Consider the following 26,378-nt stretch of genomic DNA (forward strand, 5'->3'; position numbering starts at 1 on the left):
ATGGGAGAGATGATGCGGCCCTGAAAAAGTTAAGCGTTTCGATGTTCCAAGTTCCGGCGTACTGCAGCGCCCTTCCGAGCTCTCAAACACACCAGGCCAATCACACTCTCTTGCTTACTCTGCTCCACCATATATCATCATCGCCCGAGAAAACTGATCTCTAATGAACGGGAATGATTTATGAGAAAGGCACAGTGTTGATATGCTAGAGAACTGGTCCTGTCACCTTTAGTGGCTTTCTTGTTGACCGTTGCATACAATTTCTGTCTTCATTCCTCCTTACCGGGCTCGCAGTATACCATTGAGCAGGGTCCATGATTCACTTGCTCTGCGTCCATTTCGTTCTTAGCTGACGCAATGGCTATAATTACACCATCGCAAGCCTCAAAGTCCTTCCAGATAATTTCCTCTCTTCGTTACGAACCTGCGCTTCCCGAGTTGCTCAAAGCACAACCCACCGATGCCTACCCAGACCCCCTGCGATCACCTTACTACCTTCTCCCCTATCACCAGGAACGACTCCTAAAAGCTGCAGAATGTTTCGGGTGGAGCAAAGCGGTTACGTTCCTGCAACAAGATGTCAAGTCCTTCGTCGAACACCTGAACAGCTTCATACCAGACCGGACGAAACCTTGGCGTCTGCGCATTGTCATTGACAGAGATGGCGAATGCACCGTCGAGGTCAACGCAGCTCTGCCAATGCATCCGCTAAGCCTTCTCCTGCCTTCCGAAATGAATCAGACATCCACGCCCTGGCGTGTCACGATAGACTCTCACAGAACCGTGCCGTCGCCCTTCACAATGCATAAGACTACCTCCCGAGACGACTACACTGCTGCGCGACTTCGAGCCAGGATCACCTCCTCGCAAGATCCGGCTGAAGTGCTAATTGTGAATCCTCAAGGGGAAATCATGGAGGGGAGCATAACGACTCCATATTTCAGACGACGGACGTCCGCATCCACACAAGCGAAGATTGATCAAGAGGATTCCGTGCCGGCCTGGATCACGCCGCCTCTGTCCAGTGGGGGTAACGCGGGTACAACAAGGCGATACGCTCTGTCTCAGGGGTTCTGCTCCGAACAGGCGATCACTGTCGCCGATCTGATCGACGATGAAGAGTGTTGGCTCAGTAATGGTGTGAGAGGATTCTTCCGTGGCAGAATCCTGCTGAACGTGTTTAAACCATGAGAGATGGATGTTAAAATCTACCGTTAATCTCAAGATTTGCCCATGCCCAACAAGGCAGCTAGGGTAAAACTATTACGCTTGTCCGCATCAAACCGATTAAGGTTGAAACGCTGAGACGGTCAATATTCATTCATATCTATCATCGCTTCATGTCATTTGCTGGGCCACTCATGCTTCCAAGGTGGACCTGTACGTCCCACGACCAGAAATCGGAAACACGCGCTTGACGGAACTGGCAAGTGCACGCTTAAAAGCAGGGCTATTTATTCAAAGTGAGGAGCCTCTATTTCTTCTCAACAACGATTGGGTTGGGGTTGCCTTTCCACTCGAGGGGCCGGGGCCGCATGAACTCGGCAACTATCTCGTCGGTGACCTGGGCCCTGCGTTCCTGGAAGGCCTGAACGTAAGACTGTAGCTCCGCAATACATTTTTGCTTGACCTCGCCGGTAAGCATCTCTCCCTTCTCATAAGCCACACGGATTCGCTCCAGTTCCTCATCATCTTCCATAAAGAACGTGAGGTACTGGAACGGGACGTCATCCTTCGTGTTGGCACCCAGTTGACGCTGAAGCTCAGCTGTATCCTGTCCTCCAGAGAAGGCGTACTTGTTGATTTTGTTCTTGATTCGATTGGGCGCATCACTCATGTAGATGGCGGATGTCTCGACGCTCGCAGACATTTTCGAGCCAGGACCTTGAAGAGCGGGAAGGAAGATCGCATGGATCAACGAGGGCTTCTTGTACTTCATCTTCTCGGCGTGTTCACGGCACTGACGGAAGTACGGGTCCTGGTCGATCGCACAGGGAATCAGGCAGGGAATCGACGAGACCTTCTTCCTGTCGGTACCGAAAATATGAGGGAAGCTGGTTGCAAATGCAGTGGCTGATTGAGTCGCGCAGAAGTGGAATTCTCCGACATTGTTGCTGTCGTTGAAGCCAAAGGTTCCTCGGACGGAGTTTATTGTGATCCTCTTCGCCAGTCTGCAGATGTTCTCATAGAATGCGCCGCCAACGAAATCGAAGTCGCTGAAAATAAACGTCTTCTTCATATCAAACCCAACTGCAATGATGTCCTTCGCATTTGCTTTCGCATATTTCTTAGCATCCTCGACCTCGATCTTTTGCGAATGCATGTATTTCTATAAACTGGTTAGACGCAAAGGTAGAACTCGTCGTGGACATAAAACTTGCCTCGTCGTCTGTAAGCATAATAACCAAAGGGCAATCAAAGACATCCTGCAACCACCTGGTGAAGCCGTCCTGGTCAATTCGTTTTCAGAAGCGTCAATTGAAAAAAAGACGACGTACTTGGTGAACTCAAAGGGAATTGTGTGTCCGACGTGCATACTGTCACTGCTAGGTCCACGCCCAGTGTAGAGGTAGAATGGTTGTCCCTTCTCATAGCGATCAAGGATCAGGTTCAGGTCACGGTGGCTGAACACAATTCCTCTGCGCATAAATCGATGAGGCCGACGTCCAGTTACTCTTTCAAAGCGCTCGAGCAGTTCTTTGGAGATACGAGTCGCTCCAAATTCTCGAACCAGTTTATCATAGTCGACTGGGAGAAGCTTGCCTGACTCATCGACACCACCGGACACATCGAAGGGAGTCACAACCTGAGCAACTGCCTTGGACGCCGGGGCCTTCTCGGCCAGGCTCAATGTGGTGAGAGCGGGGGGTTGTCCAGGTTCGTCGACCATGTTTAATGAGGGTTTCGGTATCAGCGAGATGGAGATATGGAACGGGATGACCGAGAAGGCGACCAATGCGCTTACGGCGAGTCACTCTGAGTAGGCAAAGATGTTAACAATCTTAGAGGAGTGGTCAACAAATTTCTCCTGCCCCTCCAAACCATTTGTTGGGTGACTCAGGGCCTGCTGGCAGAATTCGGGCGGTGTGCTTAGCGGACAATCCAATCACGTGTATTTACTTGGCATCCCCGCGTTACAAATCGGGCTAGCGCCAGAGCTCCCGGAAGCTGACAGAAATTCTTCTTACAGGAGTTGCTTTCCGACCACTGAGAAAGGTCAAGGATCAGACGAGCACCGATATTCCTCAAGACGTCCGATTCCTCCATCGCCACATCAGCTCCAGCATCGTCATCTCAATTCTACGACGTGCTATATGCATCAGCAACCATGAAATTCTTCGAGAATGTCTTTACATACGATTATTCCTTCCCTGCCGTCTCGCTGGCCTACTTTCTCCGATACCCGAATCCATATTCTCGCCATGTGCTGACCACCGATGTGATCGACCGTTATGTGGATCCGAAGACGGAGCGACTTCATACAGTTCGTCTCCATTTGAAGAAGTCAAAGGTCCCGTCGGGTATTCTCAAATTACTTCCGAAAGGAATCGGGGGCTCGGACAATTCTGGCCAGAGTTATATACTTGAAACTACCGTCGTTGACATCAAGGAAGGATGGATGGAAACTGAATCGCGGAACATGGAATGGACGGGTATTCTGAGTGTTGTTGAGAAACAACTCTACACGCGCCAACCAATTGAGGGCTCCCTCGAAAGCCTACAGGGGCTTTCACTAGATGCTCAGAGAAACGAACAGACCCAGGTGAAAACCACGGTCACCTTCCGCTCTCGACTGGGACAAGGAAAGTTCCTTGGGAAAAAGAAGACCATCCCTACTGCCGATCAAACCATTGAGTTTGATGAAGAGACTCCTAAGAAGGGCTTCTTCTCGTCGCTGTCCACTGCTGGAATCCAGAGAACCATTGAGCTCATTGGCGTGAGCCGAACTCGAGATGCAGTGCTCAAAAGCAAGGAAGGCATGAACGTCGTCTTGGAGCGGTTGCGGAATGGTGGTATAGTCGCTGTCCTTGAGGGGATGCGGCAGGATCGGGAAGCAGCCTTCGGACCCGATGGTCCGTGGAAGCGTGTATGGCTCAGAGGGAATGGCCTCAAAGATCGAGCCTCTACGGATGATGATGAAAAGTGATTGACACATGTGTAGGATTAGTTACGGGCAACTTCTTTTCTTGCAGCATTCGAGCGTGGGGTTTCGGCGTTTGGGACCTGTCGAATTTTGGAAACTCTCCTATATGTTTGACTTGCTTTACTGTCATCTTCATCCCAATATCCTTGTCATCCAACTGAAGACTTCACATGAGGGAGAGTGACGAACTAAACATCAATGTATATTAGCTGGCCATACGGCAAATGTGGTGACCTTATTCGAGTCTTGATAGGCACCTGTTGTACAATACATCTGCGTCTCACTCTTTAATTATTTTCAGTAATCTTTCACATACATTCACTTATTCTAAAATTTAAATCATTGACCGCAAAACAAAAGAGTCCCAGATTGTTTTGTTCTTCAACTTGCTACTGTAGTGAAGTGGTTCTTTATTAGACTTAGTCATCCTCACGCAGACTCGGTGGAGACTAGAGACATTCTTATAGATCTCGTCCTCCCTTCATCCATCAGACACCTCCATCGTTGTACCCCATGACAACTGACAATTTCATTGGTAGGGTGTAATTTCATCTCAGGATGAGTTGTTCAGCCAAGTATAAGAGCTGCAACGACTGAGGTACCCCTTGCCTGTCAAATGTAGGTCATCTACATCGGACCTGTTTATACATTGACATCGGAAATTTCCACATATATCAAGCCAGTGAATTTGACCGAGACGCTTCATTCAGTTCATTAGGTCACCAACTCCAAGAAAACAGCCTATTCTCCTTGAGCAGTCAAATCGCTGCCATCATGTCACACAGTCCCTCAGACCCATCAGCTTTATCATTACCCACAATGTCTACGCAATCTCTACCACTTCGAAATCAAGCTACAGGCAGCTGTTCTGACGAGCAAAGTAACAATGCCACTATCCAGAATCCAGAGGCTGCGATAGATCCTCCAGATCTGCAGCATCTTGGCGAGAACTTAAAGATACTGCCAGTGCCATCAGTGAACGACGACCTCGAAACAACGGCCAAGAAGATGAAAGCTTTAGCCAAAGTGGTCAGCGACGGGAACAGCCTAGCACTGTTCACAGGCTTGCAGATGGCCTCTCAGCACTTGAGTGATCCAGAGAGCATAGCTGTATCACAGATGACGATAGATGAACGAGTGCAATACGAGGCATGGCAGAGGGCCAGAAAAAATGGCACTATGAAGAACTCCGGCGACCAAGACAGTGAAGAGACATCTACTCGAGATGGAAAGGTCCCAGTTGTTGGCTTCGACTGGGCCAAGAACGTAGCTCCAGTGCCTGATGGCGCTCAGAGTTTGAAGAAGTTCACCGAGCGCGCAGCAGCAATGGACATCATCTGGGACCACCAGGGCGCAACCCCGGAGAATGCAGCGTGGCTTACTTTTAACTTGCCAGCTATTCTGCCTCTTATCAAGGCTGTCTGCAGGGTCCGCACTGCCGAGAAACACCGCAAGAATAATCGGGATCCCAGTATGCGCGGGTTGACGGACATGGAGGCAGCAGAGGTTGAAACAGTGCGAAAAATCGTGTCTCTTGCGGAGAGAAACAGGACACGAGAGCTGGAAAAGATCCGGAAGCTGACCAGATCAATTACGGAGTCAGCTGCGGTGATCAAAGCCCGAGTCAAATCTCTTGAAGATAAAATGAACAGCTGATCCCAGGAGATCCGGCATCTGAAGTCATCTTTATGGAGTTTGCCGGGAAAGTTACTGGTCGGGTTGTTAGCGCATTTCTTCTGATATAATTCTGCTACCAGCATTGTCCACCAGTATCAACAGATAATATTTCTTCTCTTCATTCATCTTTGATCTCCAATCTCAAGCACCCCGGCAAAACTGTGCTGCCTAGAGTCAATTTAAGTAGGTACTATGTGTTCCTTTGAGAAAAGCAATACTCACAGTGGCCAAGGGTTCACAATTTACCTCCGTAGAAAGACCTACACCTCTAAGCAGTCTCTCGATTGGATAGCGGCGTTATTGGATAGAGACCTCCGCCATTAGCTTCAAGGTCCCACTGCCAAATCCCAACCAAACTAGATTTTTTCACACCAACCCATTTGAAGTTTTGAACCCGAGGTGTCCAACGCTTGAACGGGTCATTTCCGCTGAACCCTTGAATTCGAGTGCTTGCTAGACTAGAATAGGGAAAAGTGGCTGACTGGCTGTCCTTGGCTAACAGCCATTTTGTTGTTGGTGAACCGGGTGGATAGTCATAGCACCAATTTAGCCTGTAACTGTGAGCCTATGACGCACTGGAGGCTGCGTTAAAATAGCGGATGACTTCATGTCTTTTTTTCGCTAGTCTCTGAGTGCCTTCCACTTCCACCTGACAATGTGAGGCTGGCTTGCCTATTAATGGATTCGAAACATTCAAGGTTGAGGTGCATGATAAAACTATTGGTCTATAACTAAGACATATCTTCTCATTAGGCTATCTGAAAGGGAGGACGAGAAACAGGGTGTCAGAATCGTGACACTTGACAGTTGACAGTGGGTCATCCAGCGACAATTAAGTCAAAATCGGCACCAGACTACGGTAAAAGGTGCCTTCGTCAGTAAAGTCCGGAGTTCTGAGGGCGAGCCAGTGGAAAAGGTCAACCATTCTCTTGGGTCAGAACAGTCCGTACTCATCTTGACATCTTTGGAACCAGGCCAGGTTCGTAACATGATTGGCTTGGGAACGCTCAGCTGTCTTCTTCGGGGCTTCTCTATGTCCAAGGAGAAACGTGGTTGTGTGATTGCCCGGCCACTTCAGTCCTTGACTGGCTTTCTGGGTGAATCTAAGGTGACTGAGTTCAGACCCCATAGGTAAATCCTGGTAGGCTTGACCAGCTGGTGTAAAATTGACTGTATAGAGTTTAATGCTCAGCTGCGTACAGAGCTGATTTGGCAGGTAATTCATTAGCAACTACATCTATAAGTGACTCAGTAACTCCCAACTTCCCACTACCCTATCAGCAAGCATTATTGATTGAGGTAACATCCACCTAGATACAAGAGAATCACTGCGGCTTCATGCATACAGACCATCTCCCGGTCGATTGACTGAGGATAACAGTTCCAGGTTACATTACTGGTTTGTTCCAATCAAAGTATCAGCCATGTGAACTCAAATACTACCTACACAACAGGAGCACCGACGTTATCTCTTGAGCGCTTGACTGTACTCCGCCGATTTCCTCGTCGTAGATTAATTTACTTACCAGCGGAAAAAGAAAAACAATCAAGTTGCGGTGGGGGGCTGGCAGGCTAAACACACCAAGTGGGACGCCCAGGATTCAAGTACCCAAATATGTGAAGACTCTGCTCTCTGAGTGGTCCACTCCTGGCACACTGTTTGAGATCACCCACCGGAACTGCCATATTTGGCCAGGAGTATGCGGGGACAGCCCCCGTTAGTGTGGCTGGTCAAGCAGGGCTAACTTGCTAAGAATGTCCACTGGTAAATCAGGGAGCGCTGGAATTGTGCAAGTGGGAAAAAAAAAGGCATCTCTTCGGGGTTTCTTGAGCCCTGCGGCCAATCCCGGGCTCCACAAGCCCTGGTTTTTGTGGATTATTTATTATTGGATTTTGAGAGAATAATAATCCGAAATCAAATTTTGAAAAAATGATCTGTTTTCTGTTTGAATCACTGACCGTCTGAGAATGGTCAGCAGGGTCATCATCATCGGCCACTGTCGGTCTGTTGTCGTATTTGCAATTGCGTATGATCTCTGTCTCTGATTTCCCTGGAGGTACTCCGTAAGGTAGGAGGTAGTCTGCCTCCCCGTGGCCTTAATACAAGGCTTGAAGCTGTGTGCCTCAGCCTCCTTTATCCATAATAATCTCCTCAGGTGTCCATCTTACTCATCTTCCTAAGGTATTTCCCCATCACACACATTTGTTTCCTCGTCAGGCCATGTTCTTCCACCATTGGGCTTCTTAGTAGTCAACTCACTCCTGCAACATCAAACAAACCCTTGTCGTCGTCTCCGTCAATACCACCGTTGCTTGGCCACCGTCTTGATTTAAGTCCTTGGCCTCCCCTGGTCGGTGGACAAAGTGGTTCGCAAGAGCACCAATAGTCGCCATTTCCTCAAACCAGAACAGTTTAGACACATTTGCGCAACGGACGGTCTGCGCCTGTGCCGTCTAAGCGCGGAGGGGACTCTCACTAGCATCTCTTTCTGGTTTCTGCACTCCCTTTCTCGTTTTGCCCCATAGCAATAGTGGTATTAAGTGGTTGTGGGCTTTATCATGCTTTAAAGGGTCTTTCGACTTATTTATCTCCTCCACTTGGCCTTATTTTCGCCTTCATCCCTCTGCTCCTTGTTGCGTCTATCCCTTCAACAACCTGTCCGACCGACCGGGTTAAACAACCATAACATCAGCAACACGGTAATGAGCATGCCAGTCGTCTCTGGCCGCTGCTCCGTCATCAGTCTCATCTAGATATTATAAACATATCGATCGCTCTCGTGAAACTGCTTTGTCCCGACGGTCGTGGCATTATCAATGTCTCTACAACTCGGATCAGGGTCGGTCTTTCGACCTGGCTGGATGCTCTTAATATTGGTATTGGCCGCTGTGCCGTCAGCCATCGCCCAGTTTTGCACCTTTTGGGACGGTGGCTGCGTCGATCCTCTCGCTCAGACAGCCATCAACTTCGATTTCCCTCCTCTATTCCGCGATGATATCACTCTGTACTATGGCTTCGACGCGAATCCCTCGGGCAAAGGGCAAGAGCCTATGGTCAAGGCCAGTTTCTGGCTTGCATACGACCCGCATCGCATCGACAACTCCGTCATTACTGCAAATCGAACCTCCGAGATTGCCTTCAGGGTAGGGAATCTAACAGGGACGCCGTCTGGACCTAGTAACGGCTGCGATGGTGTTTGGGGACCTCAGTGTACACACGACCTGAAGGAGTTGCTCAAAGGGGCCATCTATGAATTGACGGCCAGGGGGGACTATACGTACCCGCTCCAAACCGTTATCAGTCAAATGCTCGTCAACCCACCTGTTCTCTCCAATTGCCCACCGCCCTTCTTCGATGTGCAGTCATTGCCTGTGCAGGGTATGTGACTCGGCTCCGATTTTACCTATTTGTTCTCTGACATTAGCTCACACTGAATAGCATTCGCTCAAGAGACCGAGCCTGATAAGACTGCTACTGTACAGACGCCTGGATTCGGCGGAAGCCCGTGGAAGACGTGGTTCATCGATAATATGACGTCCAGTCAACAAGCCGAGCAGGTAGCGGTCGCCATTCTTAGCCGAGCCCCATCTTCCAACGCCTATTTGATGCACGGCAAGGATGACATTATGATTGAGCTTGTCTGCATCCAGGCACCTTCTTCCGGGAGTCCGTCGTCCAGCCAAGACGGCTGAGAGTCTCAGCTAGGGGACACGTCTATACTGCAGCACCGGAGATCGATCCATTGATACAACCCTCGATGGTCCAGCCGAAATTGAGTCCATCCCAGGGCTCTATCGGACGCTCGTTACGCCCGTGCTAGGATTCCGTTCACGCCTTATCGTTCAATCCCAAAGACATCACGGTGTTTTCATGGCATACCATGTTTGTCGCTTCCACGAGTGAGACTTTGGGAGTCCTCCGTCAGAAGTACTGCCCAACCAGACCCTATGCGGTTCAAAGGGTCAGTCAATGCCACCGCCGAGCACACAATTGCACAGGGTGCCGCTCGTTTGCATTAGTCCAGGTGGACTCGGGCCTTACATATGTTACTCCTGAACATCTCGACACTGAAACCCTTGATACTCGACCCACCTGTCTAGCGAACAGGGCCGTTCATTTTTTGGTACCTGTGTGGGCTTTGACAAAGACCTCTCGTGTTGAGCAACCAGCGGGCGGACATGCCTTGACGCATGAACAGGAACATGTCTAATGATAACATGACAAGGGAGGAACCCCTCTGGTTACAAGTTGTACTCAAAACGTTGCGATATATTAGAATCAACCCTTATCCACACGTTCCGATATCTTGAAGGTCGACCATATACTCCATAATCATCATACCCAGTGACCTCGGCCAACGTTCTGCACCATTTGGATGTCGCCTACAGTGTCGGCCAATCCAAGTCAACCGGCTCCAAATCACCAGGTCCGCGGAAATTCTCCACAATCTCCGCCTGCTCACTTATGAGATTCCGATCCGTTTGAATCCCGATCTTCGCGAGACCCCTCCACCGCGCCAAGTCGTCCGCATTCCGCTTGTCCCCATGCGCAGCCTCGGCATTCTCCCAGTGCCCTTTGGAGAATCCCATCAATGTAGTGATGCGCTTTCTGGGGATATCATATACAAGCGAGCAGATGGTCCCAGTCTCTTCCAGCCAGTTGCACTGCCATAGCTCGCCGGGCCGGATGCATTGGTACGTGGCTGCTTGGAAATTCTTACGACCTGCCATGGGCCCGCCGTGGATGGCATAGACGATCCGATCCTCGTTATAGAACCAGACTTCATAGCGCCATTTTTCCGGGTTGCCGTGGGGGTCCTGTGCGGCATAGTCGTATACAAGGTGACGATCGCGGATGTCGGTGTCGAAGGTTGAGTCTTTGAGGGAGGGAACGACGGGCATTTTGATTGCAGTGACAATTGCAAATAAGCTAAAGGGATGCAATGATATCTTCTACCGAACGTCTGTAATTTCTGTCAGTTTTCAGAATCTATCTCCCTCCTGTAGGGAGCTGTTAATGTATATATCTAGAGCCCCCACTACCGAAGTCTAAAACCGATAGGATCGCCTCTGCCCGTTCTTGATACTGGCCTCGGGCTTTGAGTCGTGTGGATGTGCCGGAGTCTAGCAATGACATCATGACCGCGCGGATCAGCCTCGGATATGGAGATCTGACATGTTGAGGGTGCAATAGATAGATAGGCTTTGCCGACGCAATACCTTACCGCCTGTATCCTGTGAAATATACTACATTGCTGGTTGTTAGGCTTGGCCTGGGCACTTACGCGTGGTGATTGGTAGACGACATTGCTGTCGATGTATAGATACAGAGGCCTGGAGCATGAAGACTCGGACCGTATGGCGTCGTTGACATCGTTAAATTATCTCACAGCAAAACTCTTTGCTAAACGGATAGACAGATATCAAGAATGATGAGTTCTTCCAAGGTTCTATCTGTGAGGCCTGTTTGCCCATTCAATTGGACGATCAACCCCACGTGTATATCACCAACTGGTCCGAAACGGGAAATCTGCTTGTTTACCCCATCACATCGCGAATTCTTGGTAGAGCTTGATTCAGCTACAGGCCGAGACAGAGCAGGAATTGATTCCATGAACGTCTATAAAACTGATCACTTTCTTGGAATGATTTCTTCCTGTCGTTTATAATTCTGTCAAGTCCTTCCCGGCTGCAATGAAGTGGCAGGCGATCCTTGCCTCCCTCCCGGCAGTTCCGAGTCAAGATGTTTCATCTCTCCCCGGCGCATCCTCTTATGTTGCACCGGCTGGGTTTCCGACTTCGGCGTTTTCGTAAGTCTGGATGAACCAGCAATGCTTAGTAGCTGACTTGCGTCCGTACAGCTCCTACTATTACCTCCCAGCAGAGCCCACTCAGCAGCCCCAGCCGGTGATTCATGATCCTGTGCTGAATACTACTTTCCCATACAATCTGACCAATCCCAACACTATACCAACTGAGAACAACGACCCAGTGGTCTTCCCGACCCCTTCAAAGAAGCTCTCTGACAGCCAACAACATGAGCTCACCCAAGCCGTGGTGGCTAATGTAACCAGCATTATCAATGGCAATGCTACGCACGATAGCTGCAACAAATGTAAGGCAGCGTTGGCCGCAGCCAAACCTGCTGCATTGTATGCACCGACTCTAGTGCCCGAGACCCTGGAATCGCTCTGCAAGCAGTTCAGTTTCAAGTCAAATGCCACCTGCGAAGAAGATTATGCTGCGTCGGTCTTCGGCGCCGTCTGGACGCAAGTCCTAGCCTACGCTGATGTCCAGGGCCTTGATGGGGACTATATTTGCCATGCATTGAGCAAGTCCTTCTGCGGTCAGCCGGCGACAAGCCCCCTGGACACCGCTGGTCTTTTCCCGAAGCCCAAGCCAGCAGATCCTCAAGTTCCCAAGGCCAGCGGGAAGCGGGTCAAGGTGCTGCATCTTTCAGACTTTCATCTGGATCCGCGCTACTCGGTCAGCTCCGAAGGTAATTGTTCGTCTGGATTGTGCTGCCGTAACAACAACTTCAATTTTGCTGCAGAGGACCAGGTCCTTCTTCCTGCCCCGCCGTACGGGACTTTCAAGTGCGACACGCCGTATGATCTGGGTCTGGCTGCCCTTCAGGCGATTGGGCCATTGACGGGGACGGGGAAGGGAAAAGATAAGGATTCTCTGGCCTGGTCTCTTTATACTGGTGATCTTGTGTCGCACGATCCAGTCCAGGAAATGTCTCGAGAGTATGTAGAGTACACGGAGACTAGCATCTATGGCATGTTCAAAGAATACCTGACCGGACCTGTCTTTGCTGCGCTGGGTAATCACGATTCCAGCCCCGAGAACATCAATGCTCCTTACAATCTTCCAGGGCCTCTGGCTGAGCAACAGAGTTGGAACTACGAACATGTTGCCGGACTTTGGAAACATGAAGGATGGATCGATGAGAAGACTGCCCAGGAAGCGCGCACACATTACGGTGCATACTCTGTCAAAACTCACTACGGACTGCGCATCATTGCATTTAATACTGGTAAAGCACCTGGATACTGGTCATTATGTGAGGCACTGACTCTATCAGATTTTTGGTACGCGAAAAACTACTTCAACTTCATCAACTCCACCAATCCCGACAACTCTGGCGTCTTTTCCTGGATGATTGACGAGCTTCAAAAGGCCGAAGATGCTGGCGAGCGGGTCTGGATCATCGGCCATGTTCTCAGCGGATGGGATGGCTCCAATCCCCTCCCTGATCCCACCAATCTGTTCTACCAGGTTGTGGACCGCTACTCGCCCCACGTCATTGCCAATATCTTCTGGGGCCATACCCACGAGGATCAGTTTATGATCTATTATGCCAACAACGGCACATTGCAGAGCGCGGACACAGCCCTGACAACCGGCTGGATCATGCCCAGCATTACGCCATTGACGAACCTGAACAGCGGGTTCAGGATGTACGAAGTCGATACTGGCGACTTCAACATCTACGAAGCGTACACATTCTTCAGCAACGTATCGGATTACACTTCACTCTCAGCAGTTGGGCCCACTTTCCAGTTTGAATACTCAACTCGTGCCACGTACGGTTCCGCAGCGGGCTGGGAAAAGGATGACCCCTTGAATGCCACCTTTTGGCATCGGGTGACGGAGGCTATGGAGAAAGATATTGACCTGGTGAGCTTGCATAATACTTATCAGGGTAAGATGAGCGTCAAATCTCCCAACTGCACCAATGTGGAGTGTCAGGAAGCGAAGATCTGCTACATGAGAAGCGGTACCGTTGCTTTGGGGAGCCAGTGTCCTCAGGGGTGAGTTGCACTCTCTGTTGTCATATATGGATACTAATCGGTACAGATACGGCTCGGTCCAAAGTTCTTTCTCTTGAGCAGGAATTTAATACAACATACATGTATATACTGTGGGATATGTTCCCGATATTCTTGTATCACTAAAAACAAATCAACGCGTGCATCATCTATAGACATGGCCGTCCGAGAGGTTCACTTCTAGAGGGGCATCAGCTTGTTGCTCATGATTTCATTTGACAATGTTCATCGCCTCTTTATTTCTCGGCGTTGTCCAACGCCCGTTTGCTTCTCAGCCTTGTTCATCGTCTCTTGCTCCGCAGAGATATTCATCGTCTGCTGCAAGGACCCGCATGGTGAGTCTACAAAAGCTCGGCGTACAACCTCACGCCAACCCCATTCACACGCCTATCTATCATTCTGTATGCATCATTCTCTATGGATTCACCGGAAGTAAACATTTCTTATACTTGATTCACCGGATTAGACTGACTCACATCCTCCTGGCAGACATATAAAAACCCCCCAGACCCCAGGTCCGAACTCTCTTCTCTTCTCTTCTCTTCTCATCTCATCTCTCACGCTGCAAGGTTTGCAACTTCATCTTCTCCTACCCGGGTCGTCGGGCTAGCATTGAGCCCTATTCTCCTATCGGGTCCTTCTTCATCTTTCTTTCAAACCAGATTCGCGGCCTGCCTCTTTCAGAACCTCCCGTCGACTTCTGGTGGCCATGCAGAGATTCTGCTGATGAATCCTGCTCTTCTGTCTCTTCCAAAACCATTATCGGTTTTGGAAAGGCCCACCGGCGGAGATTCTGCTGATGCTGGTTGTCTGATCCGTGCAACGTGAACCAGCAATCGTCCCGAGGCAGACGCACCCGCGGAGGTTCTGCTGACGAATTGTGCGGTTCAGCCTTCGAACCGTCAGAATGGCGTGTTCAGCCATAGCCCACAACGGCGGATATTGAACGGGCTCACACGAAGATTCTACTCAAGAATCGTGGGTCTCGGGCTTTCTCTCGATGTGGCTTCTCGATTCAGACTCCAGAGGCACATGCAGATCTCCAACATCTTACACCAATGAGAAATGAGATATCGGTATGGTAAGTCTGATCCCACCGTGGCGGCAGGACGTGAGCTGACTTGACTTGAGTGAATTATGCCTCTCAGCTCGGTTACTGGCTGGTATGCCACCGGTTCAGTTATTTCTTCAACCGTCTGCTCCTCGGCCTGGGCATAGGGCCCAGGCTCTGTGGACGGCCTTCGGCATCTTCATGCCGTTTATCATCGATCCGGGTCTCGCAGGCGCAGAAGATAGCAATTGTGAGATTCTTTCTGAAGCTGGAGGCCAATTTTTCAAGCCGTCCAACCCGAAATTCGAATGGACGGAGACCACAAGGTTATTTGCGCGGGTATTTCTTCGCGTGGATATGTACGGGTCCACATGCTCGGACATCAACATCCATGGAGTTGTGAACGCAGGTCCAACTCGGAGGCGCTTGTTGAAATGTGATGGAGGCGTCATAGAATATTATCGCATGTCTTTGAAGTGATGACGACGGAATGCTCGATCATCCAAGCCCCATGGACTTGCAAACGCAGGTCAACTCGAAGGGGCTTGTTGGAATGTGTTGGAGGCCACCATCGAATATCATCGCATGTCCTTAAAGTGATGATAACGACATGCTGCGTGGCAGATTATTTCTTCACGTGGACGCATACGGGTCGACATGCTCGGATTTCAAAGTCCAATCGACACTTGCATAGGCAGGTCTCATCCAGGGGACAATGTTGGAACAGCCCTGAAGCCATAATCGAATATCATCCGACGTCCTGGTGGTAATGGTCAATTGCCCCATCCGTCGTGGAAAAAATGGGATGTCTCGAAGCGATAATAACTTGGGCCTCTCCTCTGGGTCCCGGAAACAAAGCAGCGACTGCTCCCGTGATGACGGCAGCGAACGGTATCGACCGGTGGTACACACAATCAGCAAGTGTTACTTGGCCCATCGCCATACTACGTCCCGGGCCTGATGGAAGATACGGCCCTCCAAAGTCGAATGAAGGAGTCAAGGAGAAAGAGGAGAAAGTGGACGACGAAGAGGATGAAGGAGACAAGAAGAATGAGAAGATGAAAGCAGTGGAAGACGAATTTACCGAGAAGTTCAAGATGGCATTACGCATTACTGCGTCAAAGTCATCAAGGAAGCAGATTGTACGACGAGCTGGGCATTATGCTTTGCAGACGACATCCAGCGTCAAGCACAGACTGCGCCGAAATCGAGTTGCAATCCGCAACTCACGAATCCCTTGGGAGTTCATTCTCAAGGATTGCTGCCTTGCCTCTCGTCGTTGAGAGCTCCGTTCCTACTTTGGGAGGGTCAGACACTCCTGAGCCTAAGGCGCCACGATGAATCGACGGTGTGGACGACAAGGACATGCCCTGCGGCTGTTCGTGCTGATATTCAGCCGCCTTCTGCTCATCAGGCCGCTATGCTTGCTTACCCTCAAATATTTCCTCCTCCGCAGGCGGCGCTGCTATGCCATTGCAGTCATGAAGACGTTATTGGCCATGGGCCCTACTTCTATGCATGTGGACTTGGTTACAGCGTTCACCTTCCATGTCTCTACTGCCTCCCCGCATGGCGGCGCTGCGTATGCGGCTTGGACACTCAAGGACCTGATTGACCCGATGTTGGGGGCGTCCCTTTGTTTTTATGCCGGACGCTGTGGTTCGCTTTCTTCTTCCTTCTCCGCATCAGCGTTGCCTATGCTGGCCGAACGCCACATAAACAGTTTTTCTTCAGTAACGGGTTGAACTTTGTTAGGAAGCCGGGCTTGGCAAGTGGTATGGCTGCACATGCAATGTGTGATTGGATTGTTCCACAACATTCAAGATAGATTGATGCTGTTCTGTATTTCAATTGGTACTTAAATGTTTTCTAAACAGCATTCAAGATAGTTTGATACTATACTCCTCTCATCAGTGCCTTCTTCCACTCAACTCAAATACACGTAGTCCACTTGCTAGAATACCTCCTACCGTGATACCGCCGAAGCCAATGACCACAGACAAGAATACAACCTCAAACATGCCCAAGGATACGTAACTTTCGTTCCGGCCGGTCTGAACTTTTCTCCCCGGGGGATATGCCTCCTTGCCGGTCTTCTTGCCCTCTTGCGGAACATACTGGAACTGAAAGCTAGTACGGGACTTTCTGCGCACAAGGGCTCTGTATAGAATCGATCGGAAGACCTAGACCGTCAGTACCTCATCCCAAGTAAACAGAACTACCACCACCAGGCACTCACATTGACCACAAAACCATCAACCCCAGGAACGACCCGCTGTACCCAAGCCATAAACACAACCAGCACGCAATGCCCCGCGAAAGTAAGATAATGCAATACCCCCGGCCGTCCAAGCCCAAGCTCATCGCAGAGCTCATCCCCATTTATCCACCGACTGCCCGCTTCAATAAAACCCCTAGATACATGGAACGGCGCCGGCAGATTCTGCACGCACTGCACAAAGTTATACGCCACCACGCGCGAAGTCTCCGTTATCCGAAGCTCATGCAGATAGCAGCTCTCCATGGTCGATTTCGCTTTCTCAGCCGTCTGAAAGTACTCGATTGGCGTACCGAGCAGGTAACCCAGGTACCGGAAGAAAGCGATATAGTCATCTAGCTCCCGGGGCGAAGGCTTGACCCCGAACTTGGGCAGCTGGAGCCACATGTGGTTGCAGCTGAAAGTGGTGATGGAGTGAATGGAGTCGAGGGTGTTGATTGGGATTCCGTGCTGGGTGATGTCGTAGTATTCGGGTTTTCGCTCGCAAAGCTTGAGGATTCGCTGTCGGACGGAGGAATGGAGGAGGCGGACGCGGATTGTTGCTGTGTGGCCGTCTCCTCCGGGTTGGATGGCTGCGAGGCTGTGGGTGACTTGCACGAGCCACTGGAAGGTCTCAAACAGTCTGCCGAGGAGCATACGGGTTGAGAACCCACCTGTTCGGACGAGAACTTCGACGACGCCTGAGGCGGCCTTAGGACGGTCAGTGCTATGCCCGCTGCAAGGTGCATGCTAGGAGACGAAAGAGGACGTACCGAGTTTTCCGCCATGAACCCCTGCAACGCGAAGCCGACGATATTAGCAATAGCATACCGGTAGAAGAACCTCTGGCCTCGCTCAAGCTGTTCCCAATCTACCCAGTCTGGAACGGTATGGAGCTCATTCCAGAACTGGGACAGCGTCTCGTCCTCACTGTGGTGGTCTCGAAGAAGAATGTAGAGGTCGTTCGGGGGCGGAGGAGTGCCTTTCGCTTTGCTTTCTTCGAGCAGAGCAGCACGAACCGCTTGGATGCGCTCCAGGGCCGCTGCACCGAGGGTATCGTACTCCTGGCGCAATGGCTTGAGAGTTTCCTGGGCGAGGTGGGTATCAGTCCACTTGAACGAATAGCCCCATTTGCTTATCGTTTCCCCGACACGGGGGGCAGAGTTCGAAGAGGAGGAAGTAGAAAACATACTGCTTTTGCTCTATTCTACATACTCGGGGCTGTCAACAGTTGCAGCTACGGCGTTATATAGACCTATTTCATTGCGTCCCCTGTCCAGCTTCGAGAAGCATTGAGCTAGGTGATGGGCAGAGCACAGCAGAGCAATCCTCTCCAGTCTTTCATGGCAAAGCCATCATGCCGACGCAGCCGAACTCGTTGCATACTAGGCATGCACACGAGGCCATTGCGCTGATCGAAACAAAGAAATGAAGTCCTCTGTCATGTCTCAAGACAAGGAGTTTCCTGCTTTGGAAAGTCAGACGACTAGTGAAGCGCGCCAGAGATTGCTGCTGGAATTTGGAATCGAGGTAGGAAGACCTATACTGTAGCCAATTAGGTACTCCTGGCTCTGAATCGCCCCTATCATGCTTTGTAACAATGAACCTAGCTGAGATTCGGTCATTGAGCGAGGTTATGACCACGTGGAGCAGCGCGAGGTCAGTAACCATCAACTGATAGTGTCCATTGCGAGCATCTGTCGCCACACGAGATAGAACCCATTTCAATCAGTCTCAGACTATGTTGACGATCATCGCGACCATTGCAGCGAGGATGAGAGAGATAAAGAAAAGAGACTTCAGCGCGGCATTAGTGTACCAGTCTGTCGGGATTGGGTCAGTATACTGGTTGAGAGCAGGGAATCTGGGATGTTGGGGTACCTGTCCTTGAGAACATGTTCAGATAAGTTGCTGTGCAAGCTTTGTGCAGCCATTGGCAGCTTGAGTTGACGACCTTGTCATCTTGATCTATGATATTGACATGGATGAGATCAGGATGTAGAGCCCTTTTGGAAATAAGGGTTCAGGCAATGATCTACACAGTAATATTTGCCCAATAGTGGCGCTGGTGATGCCGTCCTTTCTCTCCACAGTGGAGAACAATATCAAGACCATCTTCTTTGTCTTGGAATCCACATGTAGTCGCATTTGAAGCCGAAGCTGCACGTTGAGATAGCACGACATCAAATTTGCGGCTTTGATTGATGGCCACGAAGATCATGGCGAAACGGGGCGAACTCTAACACACTAGTTAGTCAGTGGCAATGAAAGAAATTGGACCTAGCACTATCCTCCGAGTATTGAGTCCAATGACAGAAACATTATTCATTTAACGCTAGTAGGAGTATCTTGAGTATGGTGAGGGGAAGTCAGTCTGGTATTATTGTTGTCCGAGGGAGTTCATTATCGATTTACAGTTCACTCCAATCTGATCGACATGGGACTTCTGGGTATAAGATCATGGTCACTCGTCGCGATGGCTCCTGGTCATGAAGAGAGGAATCAAATTGATTCTACCAGACCAAGCACAGCTTATCTACATCATATCATCTATATTCTAAGCCAAAATGACAGACTTTATGATCCACGAGAACGGAGTCCGGCTGGGAGAAAAGCGGACACCAACCCAAGATACACATATCCCCGTTCATCTGCCCCAATTATTCGTGCTGTTTCTGTCCGAGAACCCTGTGGTCAATCCGCACTACGAAGAGGTGAGGAAGGAATCCGAAGAATGGCTGGCCAAGTCAGTAACCTAGCCCACGATGAACGACCGAATCACCTACTAAACCGTCTGTTTATCCAGTGAATGCTCCTTTGATGAGAGATCACGGCGCATCCTGCATAAAACTGATTTCTCGTACTTCTGTTCCGTCGCAGCGCCGGATGCTGGGCCGGAGGAATTGCGCACTGTGTGCGATTGGGGGAACTGGGTGTTTCCATTCGACGATAGTAGGTCCTTCTCAGCGTTTGTAGACCCGAGTACTAAGCTCATCTCTGGCAGTGTTCGACAACGGAGGCCTGAAGGACGATTCTGCGCGGGCCCAGCAGCTCATCGATAGTTTACTTGCCGGGATGGGGGAGAGTGCTCAGCTGCCCTCTGAGGCAGACAGTCCCCTGGTTCGAGTTCACAACACAGTATGGCAGCGTGTGGCTCAGGCTTCTCCCGTTGGTATGATACAATCAATCATCATCACCCTGCTCGTACTGTCGTACACTACTCATGCAGCCACAGGAGTCCGACGCAGGTTCGCCTCTTCAATGGGAGATTACTGCAGGGGCAGCATAGAACAAGTCCGCACTTGCTCCATGGGCCGCTACCCATCTCTGGACGAGATGCTGGCGTTGCGTAGGCAGTCAGCGGGCGTTACGCCTCTTTTCGCTTTGGTCGAGTATGTCTAAACCCCTGGCATTGATACAGTTCACTCATACCATCAGATACGCGCACAAGCTGGACCTCCCGGACAATGTCTTCGAGTGCAAAAGTATCAAGGAGATAGAACGTATTGGAGTTGACCTTGTTCTTCTGTAAGTCTCCCATTCCCATCTGATCATGATCGGATGCTAAGTGGACAGACAAAACGATATACTCTCCTACTGCAAGGAAGAGGTAACCTCCTAATCCTCCATCATCGACACTTATAAATAATACTGATGTGCAACAGAAAGAAGGCGTAACGCACAACGTCGTCGCGGTATGCCGTCACTCTGGCATGCCGGCGCAAATGGCATTCAACCATATCGGCAATATGCTCGTCGCTCGGTATAGGGACTGGTATCTTGCATTGGCCGAGCTTCCGAGCTGGGGTGAGCATGTCGATGCTCAAGTGCAGCAATATATTCGGGGCGTGCAGAATGTCGTGACGGCTAATTTGAATTGGAGGTATGTACAAAATAGGTTGCTTAGTATCTGGCTGACGCTTTCGATTGTAGCTTTCGATCAGGACGGTACTTTGGAGATGCAAAGGATACTGTGCGACGCTCCATGATTGTAACGGTCAAGCGGCAAAGTGCAGATGTTTGATGGTGGTGTGATTTTGCGTCGATGTCTTGTTCTATGCACCTTGTTGATACGAGATTTACGCCACGGATCATTTTGTAGACTCCCAAATGGTACATTAAAGCAAAGTATTAAGCATCGAGTACGTATAAAGTACAGATGAACTAACATGAGAATGAAACCAGTACTCCAGTCCTCCACCCATCCCTGCCACCATAACCAGACCTATCCGGACATTCCATCCCATGACTCCAATAATGGTGTACCCCAGATTCTCATTAAATACCAATAGATTTTTCCCCAGTCATCCCAGCCTATTTTCCATCGACATTAGATCATCGAACATCGTACATCATTGGCACAAATGCGGACCCTCTCAGCATTGACGGTTGTCGTTACAGTCGTATGAGCTGGTAGAGAGACGTCCGCTACCGATAACTAACCACTCATTAGAGCCTTCGTCGCCAGAAATTAGGGCAACATACAGTCACTGCATTAGACCTGAGCCATGCTAGGGCGACCACGAGGAGCACGACCGGTCCGGCTGCGGAGGTCGGCAGTAGAACTACGAGCCTGAAGGATAGAGATGATAGTCGAAGCCATGTATCCAGCCCAAGCGAACCACAGGAACGCAACGGAGGCCTGAGCCTCACGGCATCGCTTCTGACGGTTGTGTGCGCCGTTGGTGATCTCGTTGTGGAGGGTGTAATTCTAGGCTCGTTAGTCGCTGAAAACCCTGGGTACGAACGTCGCAACGTACATCGTTGGAGCAGGAGTGGCATTCCAGCTTAGCAGCCAGTGCGATTGCACTGGTCAGGAAGAAGATGTTGTTCAAGACATCGAGCACGATCATGATGATGGGGTGGATGGCCCAGTTAATGTTGATCGAGGCGGGGACGAGGTAGAACAGCGATACGATGGAGAATGTGGCAGTGAACATGCTGTAGTTGATCGTGGCGGGGTTGCCTGCGAACGCCATGGCGATGATGTTACCGATCAAGGCCATGACGAGCAGTGAGAAGACGAACTGCACAGTACTCGCTTGTTAGCTATTCGTCCGATGTCTCTGTCCAAAGACGTGGCGGCCGTAAATGGAAGTTTACACGTACCTCCCATACTCTCAGGCCGAGCTGAATTCCTCCGAGGGCCATTTTGACTGGTTTTTCAGCTGGTTGCTGTACTTATCTCGTTCTTTTGGCGAGGTTGTAGTCGCAATTGAGTATAGTTGCCCTAGCTAGTATACTGGGTAAGTCACCACGACGCAAAGGGAAGTAGGTTCGAACACGCAGTCTGACAGGTGCCACGACGGGGAAATTAAGATAACAAGACGCAGATCTGATGCGCTACTCGATTCTAGGGATGAAGAATATTTTATTCTGTGCGGAATGTCCGGAGGCCGAGAATGACGATATGTTGCGGAAATGGAAAATATGCTACGTCATGCATGGGAGCACGATCATGAAATCACCAGTACATGGAAGTTGAGCCACTGTCTGGTTCAATCAGATTGATCTATTGGTCTTAGTCAATATGTAGACATTTACCATCGAGGTTGTCGAGGTAAAAACAAAGCGTGGTCAGGGTCAGTCAGAGAATGATCGTCAAGCAATAAGGGAGCTACAGCCAGCTGTTGGGCGGCAGTACATATGCGCCTGGAGCTTGTACAAGGATATTCTAACATAAGGTAGAACTACTGCACAGTATGCATGACTGCTCAAGAATGGTTCAAGCTCTACAACATCAGAACTGGTAGTCTCTTCCGCCTGAATCCGGTATGAAATGATGATTCCGTCACCATATACTCTGCAACGTTTCGAAGTCAATTCTCAGAGCTTATACTCCTACATAAGCCCTATCACGGTCAACCATGGGACCAAGCGGACTGACTGGCCACCGGTTGAGCCACTCACGATTCTAAGTACAGTGGGCCCTAGCATCCTCATACCTTATGGGTCCAGTTCCTTAATCGATGTATGATCCACTGGTCGAGTCTCGAACCCGTTGTCAGCTCTTCATGGTCGATGCATGCAGTAACCAGTGCAGATCCCGAATCCTGTTCTAGAAAGTCAAACTCTGCGCATGTTCTATCCCAAGAGAAAATTTCTTCTAGGATTGAAAGAGATGAGAATATTGCGCAGATATCATCCAATTTGGGCGATAAGACAAAAAGGTATCAAGCAAAGACCAAGGACATCTATTGAGAACCACTCACATAGGTTACAGAACGGGGGGAAAGGAAAAAGGAAAGGCAGCCTCTCATAGAGTAGAAGCTTCCGCAGCTACGGGAATCTCCTTCTGGGCCAGCTGCGGCTGCGGCTTCATAAACGCAGAGAAGAAGCGTTCCATGTCCTCATAGTCATCCACTTCACCGAGCCAACTGACGTACTGATCAGGTCGGACAATAACACTCGCTCCACGTCTGGGATCGATACCGTAGTTCTCGTACGCCTTTCCATGACCCTCGTGGTAGGATTGATCATCCACAAACACCTTCCAGTAATCCCATCCTTGCTTCTCGCTATACGGATGGAATATTTCGGGGAGGTCTAAGAGTTCAATGTTTGTGCGGGGTCCGGCATGGACAGTCAGGACTTCGATGACACTGTCGATCGGCTGCCCAGGTGGCGTATATTGGCGAAGGAACGAAGTCGGACTGCTGAGCTTCTCTCCCAGCTGGCTATAGCGGCCGAAATTCTCGCTGTTGGTAAGGTCACCGGCGAAGACAATCACGCGCCATCGGCCATTACTCTTCAGCAGTTCCTGGAGATGCCATGGCCGAGCATCGGATTGGTTGAGCACCTTGAAGCTCGGCATTCTCATGCCAACCGAGATTCCGGTTGACAAATGTTGCTTGCTGACTACCCGGAGGCTTTTGTCTTTGCTTGCGACGTCCGTGCCATCGCCTTGTTCGCCGGAGTCTCCCGCCTTTGCAACGAGGAGGCTAGAGCCGTAGTCGACAGCTGTTTCGAAATGGTCAGTCTGAGTAAGCTCGAATACTGAGAAGCAACTGCATTGTCTTACCAATACCACTTGCAAACATGTTTCCTTTCTGGAACGCCATCTTGAATTCTTCCATACTGATCCCCTCCTCATCCATGACGTCTTTGGCTGGACGTCCGGAGAAGAGGCGAGAAAAGCGATAGTCGAAGTTGATTAGGTCTTGAGCGATGCGTCTTCTTTCGGATTGGTAGGTCTTGAGGATTGCGCTGTCGCTGTAGCCTTTGACCACATGGGCCAACTTCCAGCCCAAGTTATAAGCTGAGTGGTCATTAGTAAGTTTCGAGCAATCACCACGGAGGATAGATATGCCACTCACCGTCCTGCATACTTACGTTCATACCCTGACCAGCTTTTGGTGAGTGGGTATGCACTGCATCGCCAGCCAGGAACACACGTTCCTCTAGCGAAAACTGGTCTCCAACCCGCTGACCGATCTGATACGCAGTCCACCAGTCGCAGTACGAGTAGTCCAGCTTGTATGGATGAAGAATGCGTTGTGCAGACTTGAGAATCATATCCGGTGTGATCTTCGAACGATCCGCTTTACCACCTCCAGTGACAGTTGACTGCAACTGAATGTATAGCCGAACGAGTTTGTTCTCGCGAGGAATGACCATCACAGACCCCGCGCTCGCAGAATGGATTGCACAACGCATTCGAATGTCCGGAAAATCGGTAATGGGAATGATATCGAGCACACCCCAGATGTAATCTGTCGAATCTCCTTCCAGCTTGAACCCTAGTTGGCGTCTGACCCACGAGTGGGCACCATCGCAGCCAACCATGAACTTCGCCTTGACAACCTGGGTCTGATTTGCACGGCTATCCAGCTCAGCTGCTCGTAGCATGTCGTCCGTGTCATCCGGGGAGAGATTGCTTCGGAACAAGCCATCGCTAACAGCAGCGCCGTTCGTAGCCTGTTGCTGCTTCGGGGTGGCCTCTTCCTCTGTCAAGGTGCGCAAGGTGACAGTGATGGGGTAGTCATTGAAATCGGCAGCTTTGGAGGCATCGAATTCAAAAGAAGTGGGCATTACGCCTCTTTCCACGGTAATATTGCTGTGCTCCTTGATGGAGTCAAGGAAGAACCGTTCAATGCGACCTTGATGAAGCACGACTTGCTGGAAGCGACTGAGGCCAGGGATAGTATCCGGAATACGATCAGATCGACGGATGATGCCGTCCTTGTCAGGGTTCCAGAGGCAGATTTCCAGCATGTGGTTCGATTCTCTCCAGGCCCGGTGGGCAAAGTCAAAGGAATCAAAGATCTCCAGTGTCCTGCACTGGAGCCCGTCTGCTTGGCCGCTGAATACCTGTGCAAGGAATGAGTAAGTCTTCAATGTGAGATCAAATGGACCAACCTTCGTACTACGCTTGTCCACAATGCGAGTCTTGATTCCTAATCGGCTCATCCAGTTTGCCAACATGAGGCCAGCCGGCCCAGCCCCGACAATGAGCACATCAACATGATCCTCAGGCTGATTCAAATTCGTCATTGTATCGAAAGTAGAGTATAATAAGTTTGCATGTGTTTATTAAGAAGTATATTTCTGCGCCTTGCAATCCTTTCCGAGAAGCTATGGTCTGCGACGGACAAACATGGCTTCCATTTATATTCTCAGCGCCATGCATAATGCGCCTCCTCTGAAAGCTGAGGTCTTCCCTTGATCCGATGAAAATATAAAGTTCGAATCCGATGTCAATCCGACATAGAGGGTCCTCGGCATTTGTTGGTGCTTCCGAACAAACGCCGCAATGCAAAGCCGGGGACCAACCCCGCAAACTGGAGAGCCAGAATGTGGAGTTGTAGATGTTCGACTAACAGCTCCAATAACCTTGGCTCCCGGCCCAATCTAAGTTTCTTGATCGTCCATCTAGGCCACGTTCCGACGATAAAATATTCGGATGGCTGCCAGTATGACAGGTTGACTCTCTTCCATTTCGGAAGCTCGTTCAGTTGGAAACATCGATAAAGCCATCAAATGGGTAGTTGTGCTGTGAACAAGAAGTATCTGCGATTTATAGAGCTTTCATCTTGGACCGGATTGTCCGAATAATAGTCTTCAAGCAAAGATTCAACTTCAGCAAGCTCAGGGGTGTCCTAGAGGAGCTGAGAGTAGTGGCTTTTCGGATAGTGTCATTTCAAGCATCAATCGCTCCTGGAAGAACGCTGAACATCAATGTTCCAGTGGTAATGAGAACATCTAGCTTTGGTTTAGACTCCAGGTTCATCAATGTAATTCACAAGATGACTTGCATGAAAGTTTAGGTAGAAGGATTACCTATTTCGATACCATGTATTTGTACGGAGACATTTTAGGACACCTAGGTTGGCTTAATTGACAGAAGTGATACAGTCTTCTGCGGAGGGATTGTCAGTAGGTACTCTAAAGCCTAAGATATATATATAGTGGCAC

At 50.0% G+C, this 26,378-nt stretch overlaps 12 protein-coding genes across 12 annotated transcripts; 7 read left to right on the forward strand and 5 right to left on the reverse strand.

The window, feature by feature from the left end:
- Positions 1-357: 357 nt before the first annotated feature.
- Positions 358-1,191, forward strand: ALT_4686 (aminotransferase class IV; the record flags this gene model as incomplete). The annotated part of the gene is made up of 1 exon (XM_033556801.1): positions 358-1,191. The coding sequence occupies one exon, from the start codon at positions 358-360 to the stop codon at positions 1,189-1,191; it is 834 nt and encodes a 277-aa protein (XP_033412692.1).
- A 283-nt stretch (positions 1,192-1,474) lies between these two features.
- ALT_4687 (tryptophan--tRNA ligase WRS1) lies at positions 1,475-2,890 on the reverse strand (the record flags this gene model as incomplete). The annotated part of the gene is made up of 3 exons (XM_089599781.1): positions 1,475-2,329; positions 2,406-2,436; positions 2,499-2,890. 3 exons carry the CDS (start codon positions 2,888-2,890, stop codon positions 1,475-1,477), a joined length of 1,278 nt encoding a protein of 425 aa, XP_089456119.1.
- Positions 2,891-3,328: 438 nt separating this feature from the next.
- On the forward strand, positions 3,329-4,147 carry ALT_4688 (MSF1 domain protein; the record flags this gene model as incomplete). Its single annotated transcript, XM_033556803.1, has 1 exon — positions 3,329-4,147. One exon carries the CDS (start codon positions 3,329-3,331, stop codon positions 4,145-4,147), a length of 819 nt encoding a protein of 272 aa, XP_033412694.1.
- Positions 4,148-4,963: 816 nt separating this feature from the next.
- On the forward strand, positions 4,964-5,800 carry ALT_4689 (uncharacterized protein; the record flags this gene model as incomplete). The annotated part of the gene is made up of 1 exon (XM_033556804.1): positions 4,964-5,800. The coding sequence occupies one exon, from the start codon at positions 4,964-4,966 to the stop codon at positions 5,798-5,800; it is 837 nt and encodes a 278-aa protein (XP_033412695.1).
- A 2,883-nt stretch (positions 5,801-8,683) lies between these two features.
- ALT_4690 (uncharacterized protein) lies at positions 8,684-9,514 on the forward strand (the record flags this gene model as incomplete). Its single annotated transcript, XM_033556805.2, has 2 exons — positions 8,684-9,200; positions 9,261-9,514. 2 exons carry the CDS (start codon positions 8,684-8,686, stop codon positions 9,512-9,514), a joined length of 771 nt encoding a protein of 256 aa, XP_033412696.2.
- A 690-nt stretch (positions 9,515-10,204) lies between these two features.
- On the reverse strand, positions 10,205-10,723 carry ALT_4691 (uncharacterized protein; the record flags this gene model as incomplete). Its single annotated transcript, XM_033556806.1, has 1 exon — positions 10,205-10,723. One exon carries the CDS (start codon positions 10,721-10,723, stop codon positions 10,205-10,207), a length of 519 nt encoding a protein of 172 aa, XP_033412697.1.
- Positions 10,724-11,515: 792 nt separating this feature from the next.
- ALT_4692 (PPN1 endopolyphosphatase family protein) lies at positions 11,516-13,642 on the forward strand (the record flags this gene model as incomplete). Its single annotated transcript, XM_089599782.1, has 3 exons — positions 11,516-11,631; positions 11,683-12,320; positions 12,375-13,642. The coding sequence occupies 3 exons, from the start codon at positions 11,516-11,518 to the stop codon at positions 13,640-13,642; spliced, it is 2,022 nt and encodes a 673-aa protein (XP_089456120.1).
- A 1,865-nt stretch (positions 13,643-15,507) lies between these two features.
- On the forward strand, positions 15,508-15,990 carry ALT_4693 (uncharacterized protein; the record flags this gene model as incomplete). Its single annotated transcript, XM_033556808.1, has 1 exon — positions 15,508-15,990. The coding sequence occupies one exon, from the start codon at positions 15,508-15,510 to the stop codon at positions 15,988-15,990; it is 483 nt and encodes a 160-aa protein (XP_033412699.1).
- Positions 15,991-16,617: 627 nt separating this feature from the next.
- ALT_4694 (oxygenase MpaB family protein) lies at positions 16,618-18,154 on the reverse strand (the record flags this gene model as incomplete). The annotated part of the gene is made up of 3 exons (XM_033556809.2): positions 16,618-16,890; positions 16,947-17,675; positions 17,738-18,154. 3 exons carry the CDS (start codon positions 18,152-18,154, stop codon positions 16,618-16,620), a joined length of 1,419 nt encoding a protein of 472 aa, XP_033412700.1.
- Positions 18,155-19,531: 1,377 nt separating this feature from the next.
- Positions 19,532-20,988, forward strand: ALT_4695 (terpene synthase family protein; the record flags this gene model as incomplete). The annotated part of the gene is made up of 8 exons (XM_089599783.1): positions 19,532-19,710; positions 19,771-19,916; positions 19,969-20,136; positions 20,194-20,356; positions 20,403-20,492; positions 20,541-20,574; positions 20,630-20,847; positions 20,898-20,988. 8 exons carry the CDS (start codon positions 19,532-19,534, stop codon positions 20,986-20,988), a joined length of 1,089 nt encoding a protein of 362 aa, XP_089456121.1.
- Positions 20,989-21,459: 471 nt separating this feature from the next.
- On the reverse strand, positions 21,460-22,115 carry ALT_4696 (MARVEL domain-containing protein; the record flags this gene model as incomplete). The annotated part of the gene is made up of 3 exons (XM_033556811.1): positions 21,460-21,675; positions 21,725-21,991; positions 22,074-22,115. The coding sequence occupies 3 exons, from the start codon at positions 22,113-22,115 to the stop codon at positions 21,460-21,462; spliced, it is 525 nt and encodes a 174-aa protein (XP_033412702.1).
- Positions 22,116-23,220: 1,105 nt separating this feature from the next.
- Positions 23,221-25,457, reverse strand: ALT_4697 (putative FAD monooxygenase; the record flags this gene model as incomplete). Its single annotated transcript, XM_033556812.1, has 4 exons — positions 23,221-23,924; positions 23,986-24,222; positions 24,281-25,274; positions 25,323-25,457. The coding sequence occupies 4 exons, from the start codon at positions 25,455-25,457 to the stop codon at positions 23,221-23,223; spliced, it is 2,070 nt and encodes a 689-aa protein (XP_033412703.1).
- Between the last annotated feature and the right edge of the window lie 921 nt (positions 25,458-26,378).

This window comes from Aspergillus lentulus (assembly GCF_001445615.1).
Source record: "Aspergillus lentulus DNA, contig: Alt08, strain: IFM 54703, whole genome shotgun sequence".
NCBI classification, from domain to species: domain Eukaryota; kingdom Fungi; phylum Ascomycota; class Eurotiomycetes; order Eurotiales; family Aspergillaceae; genus Aspergillus; species Aspergillus lentulus.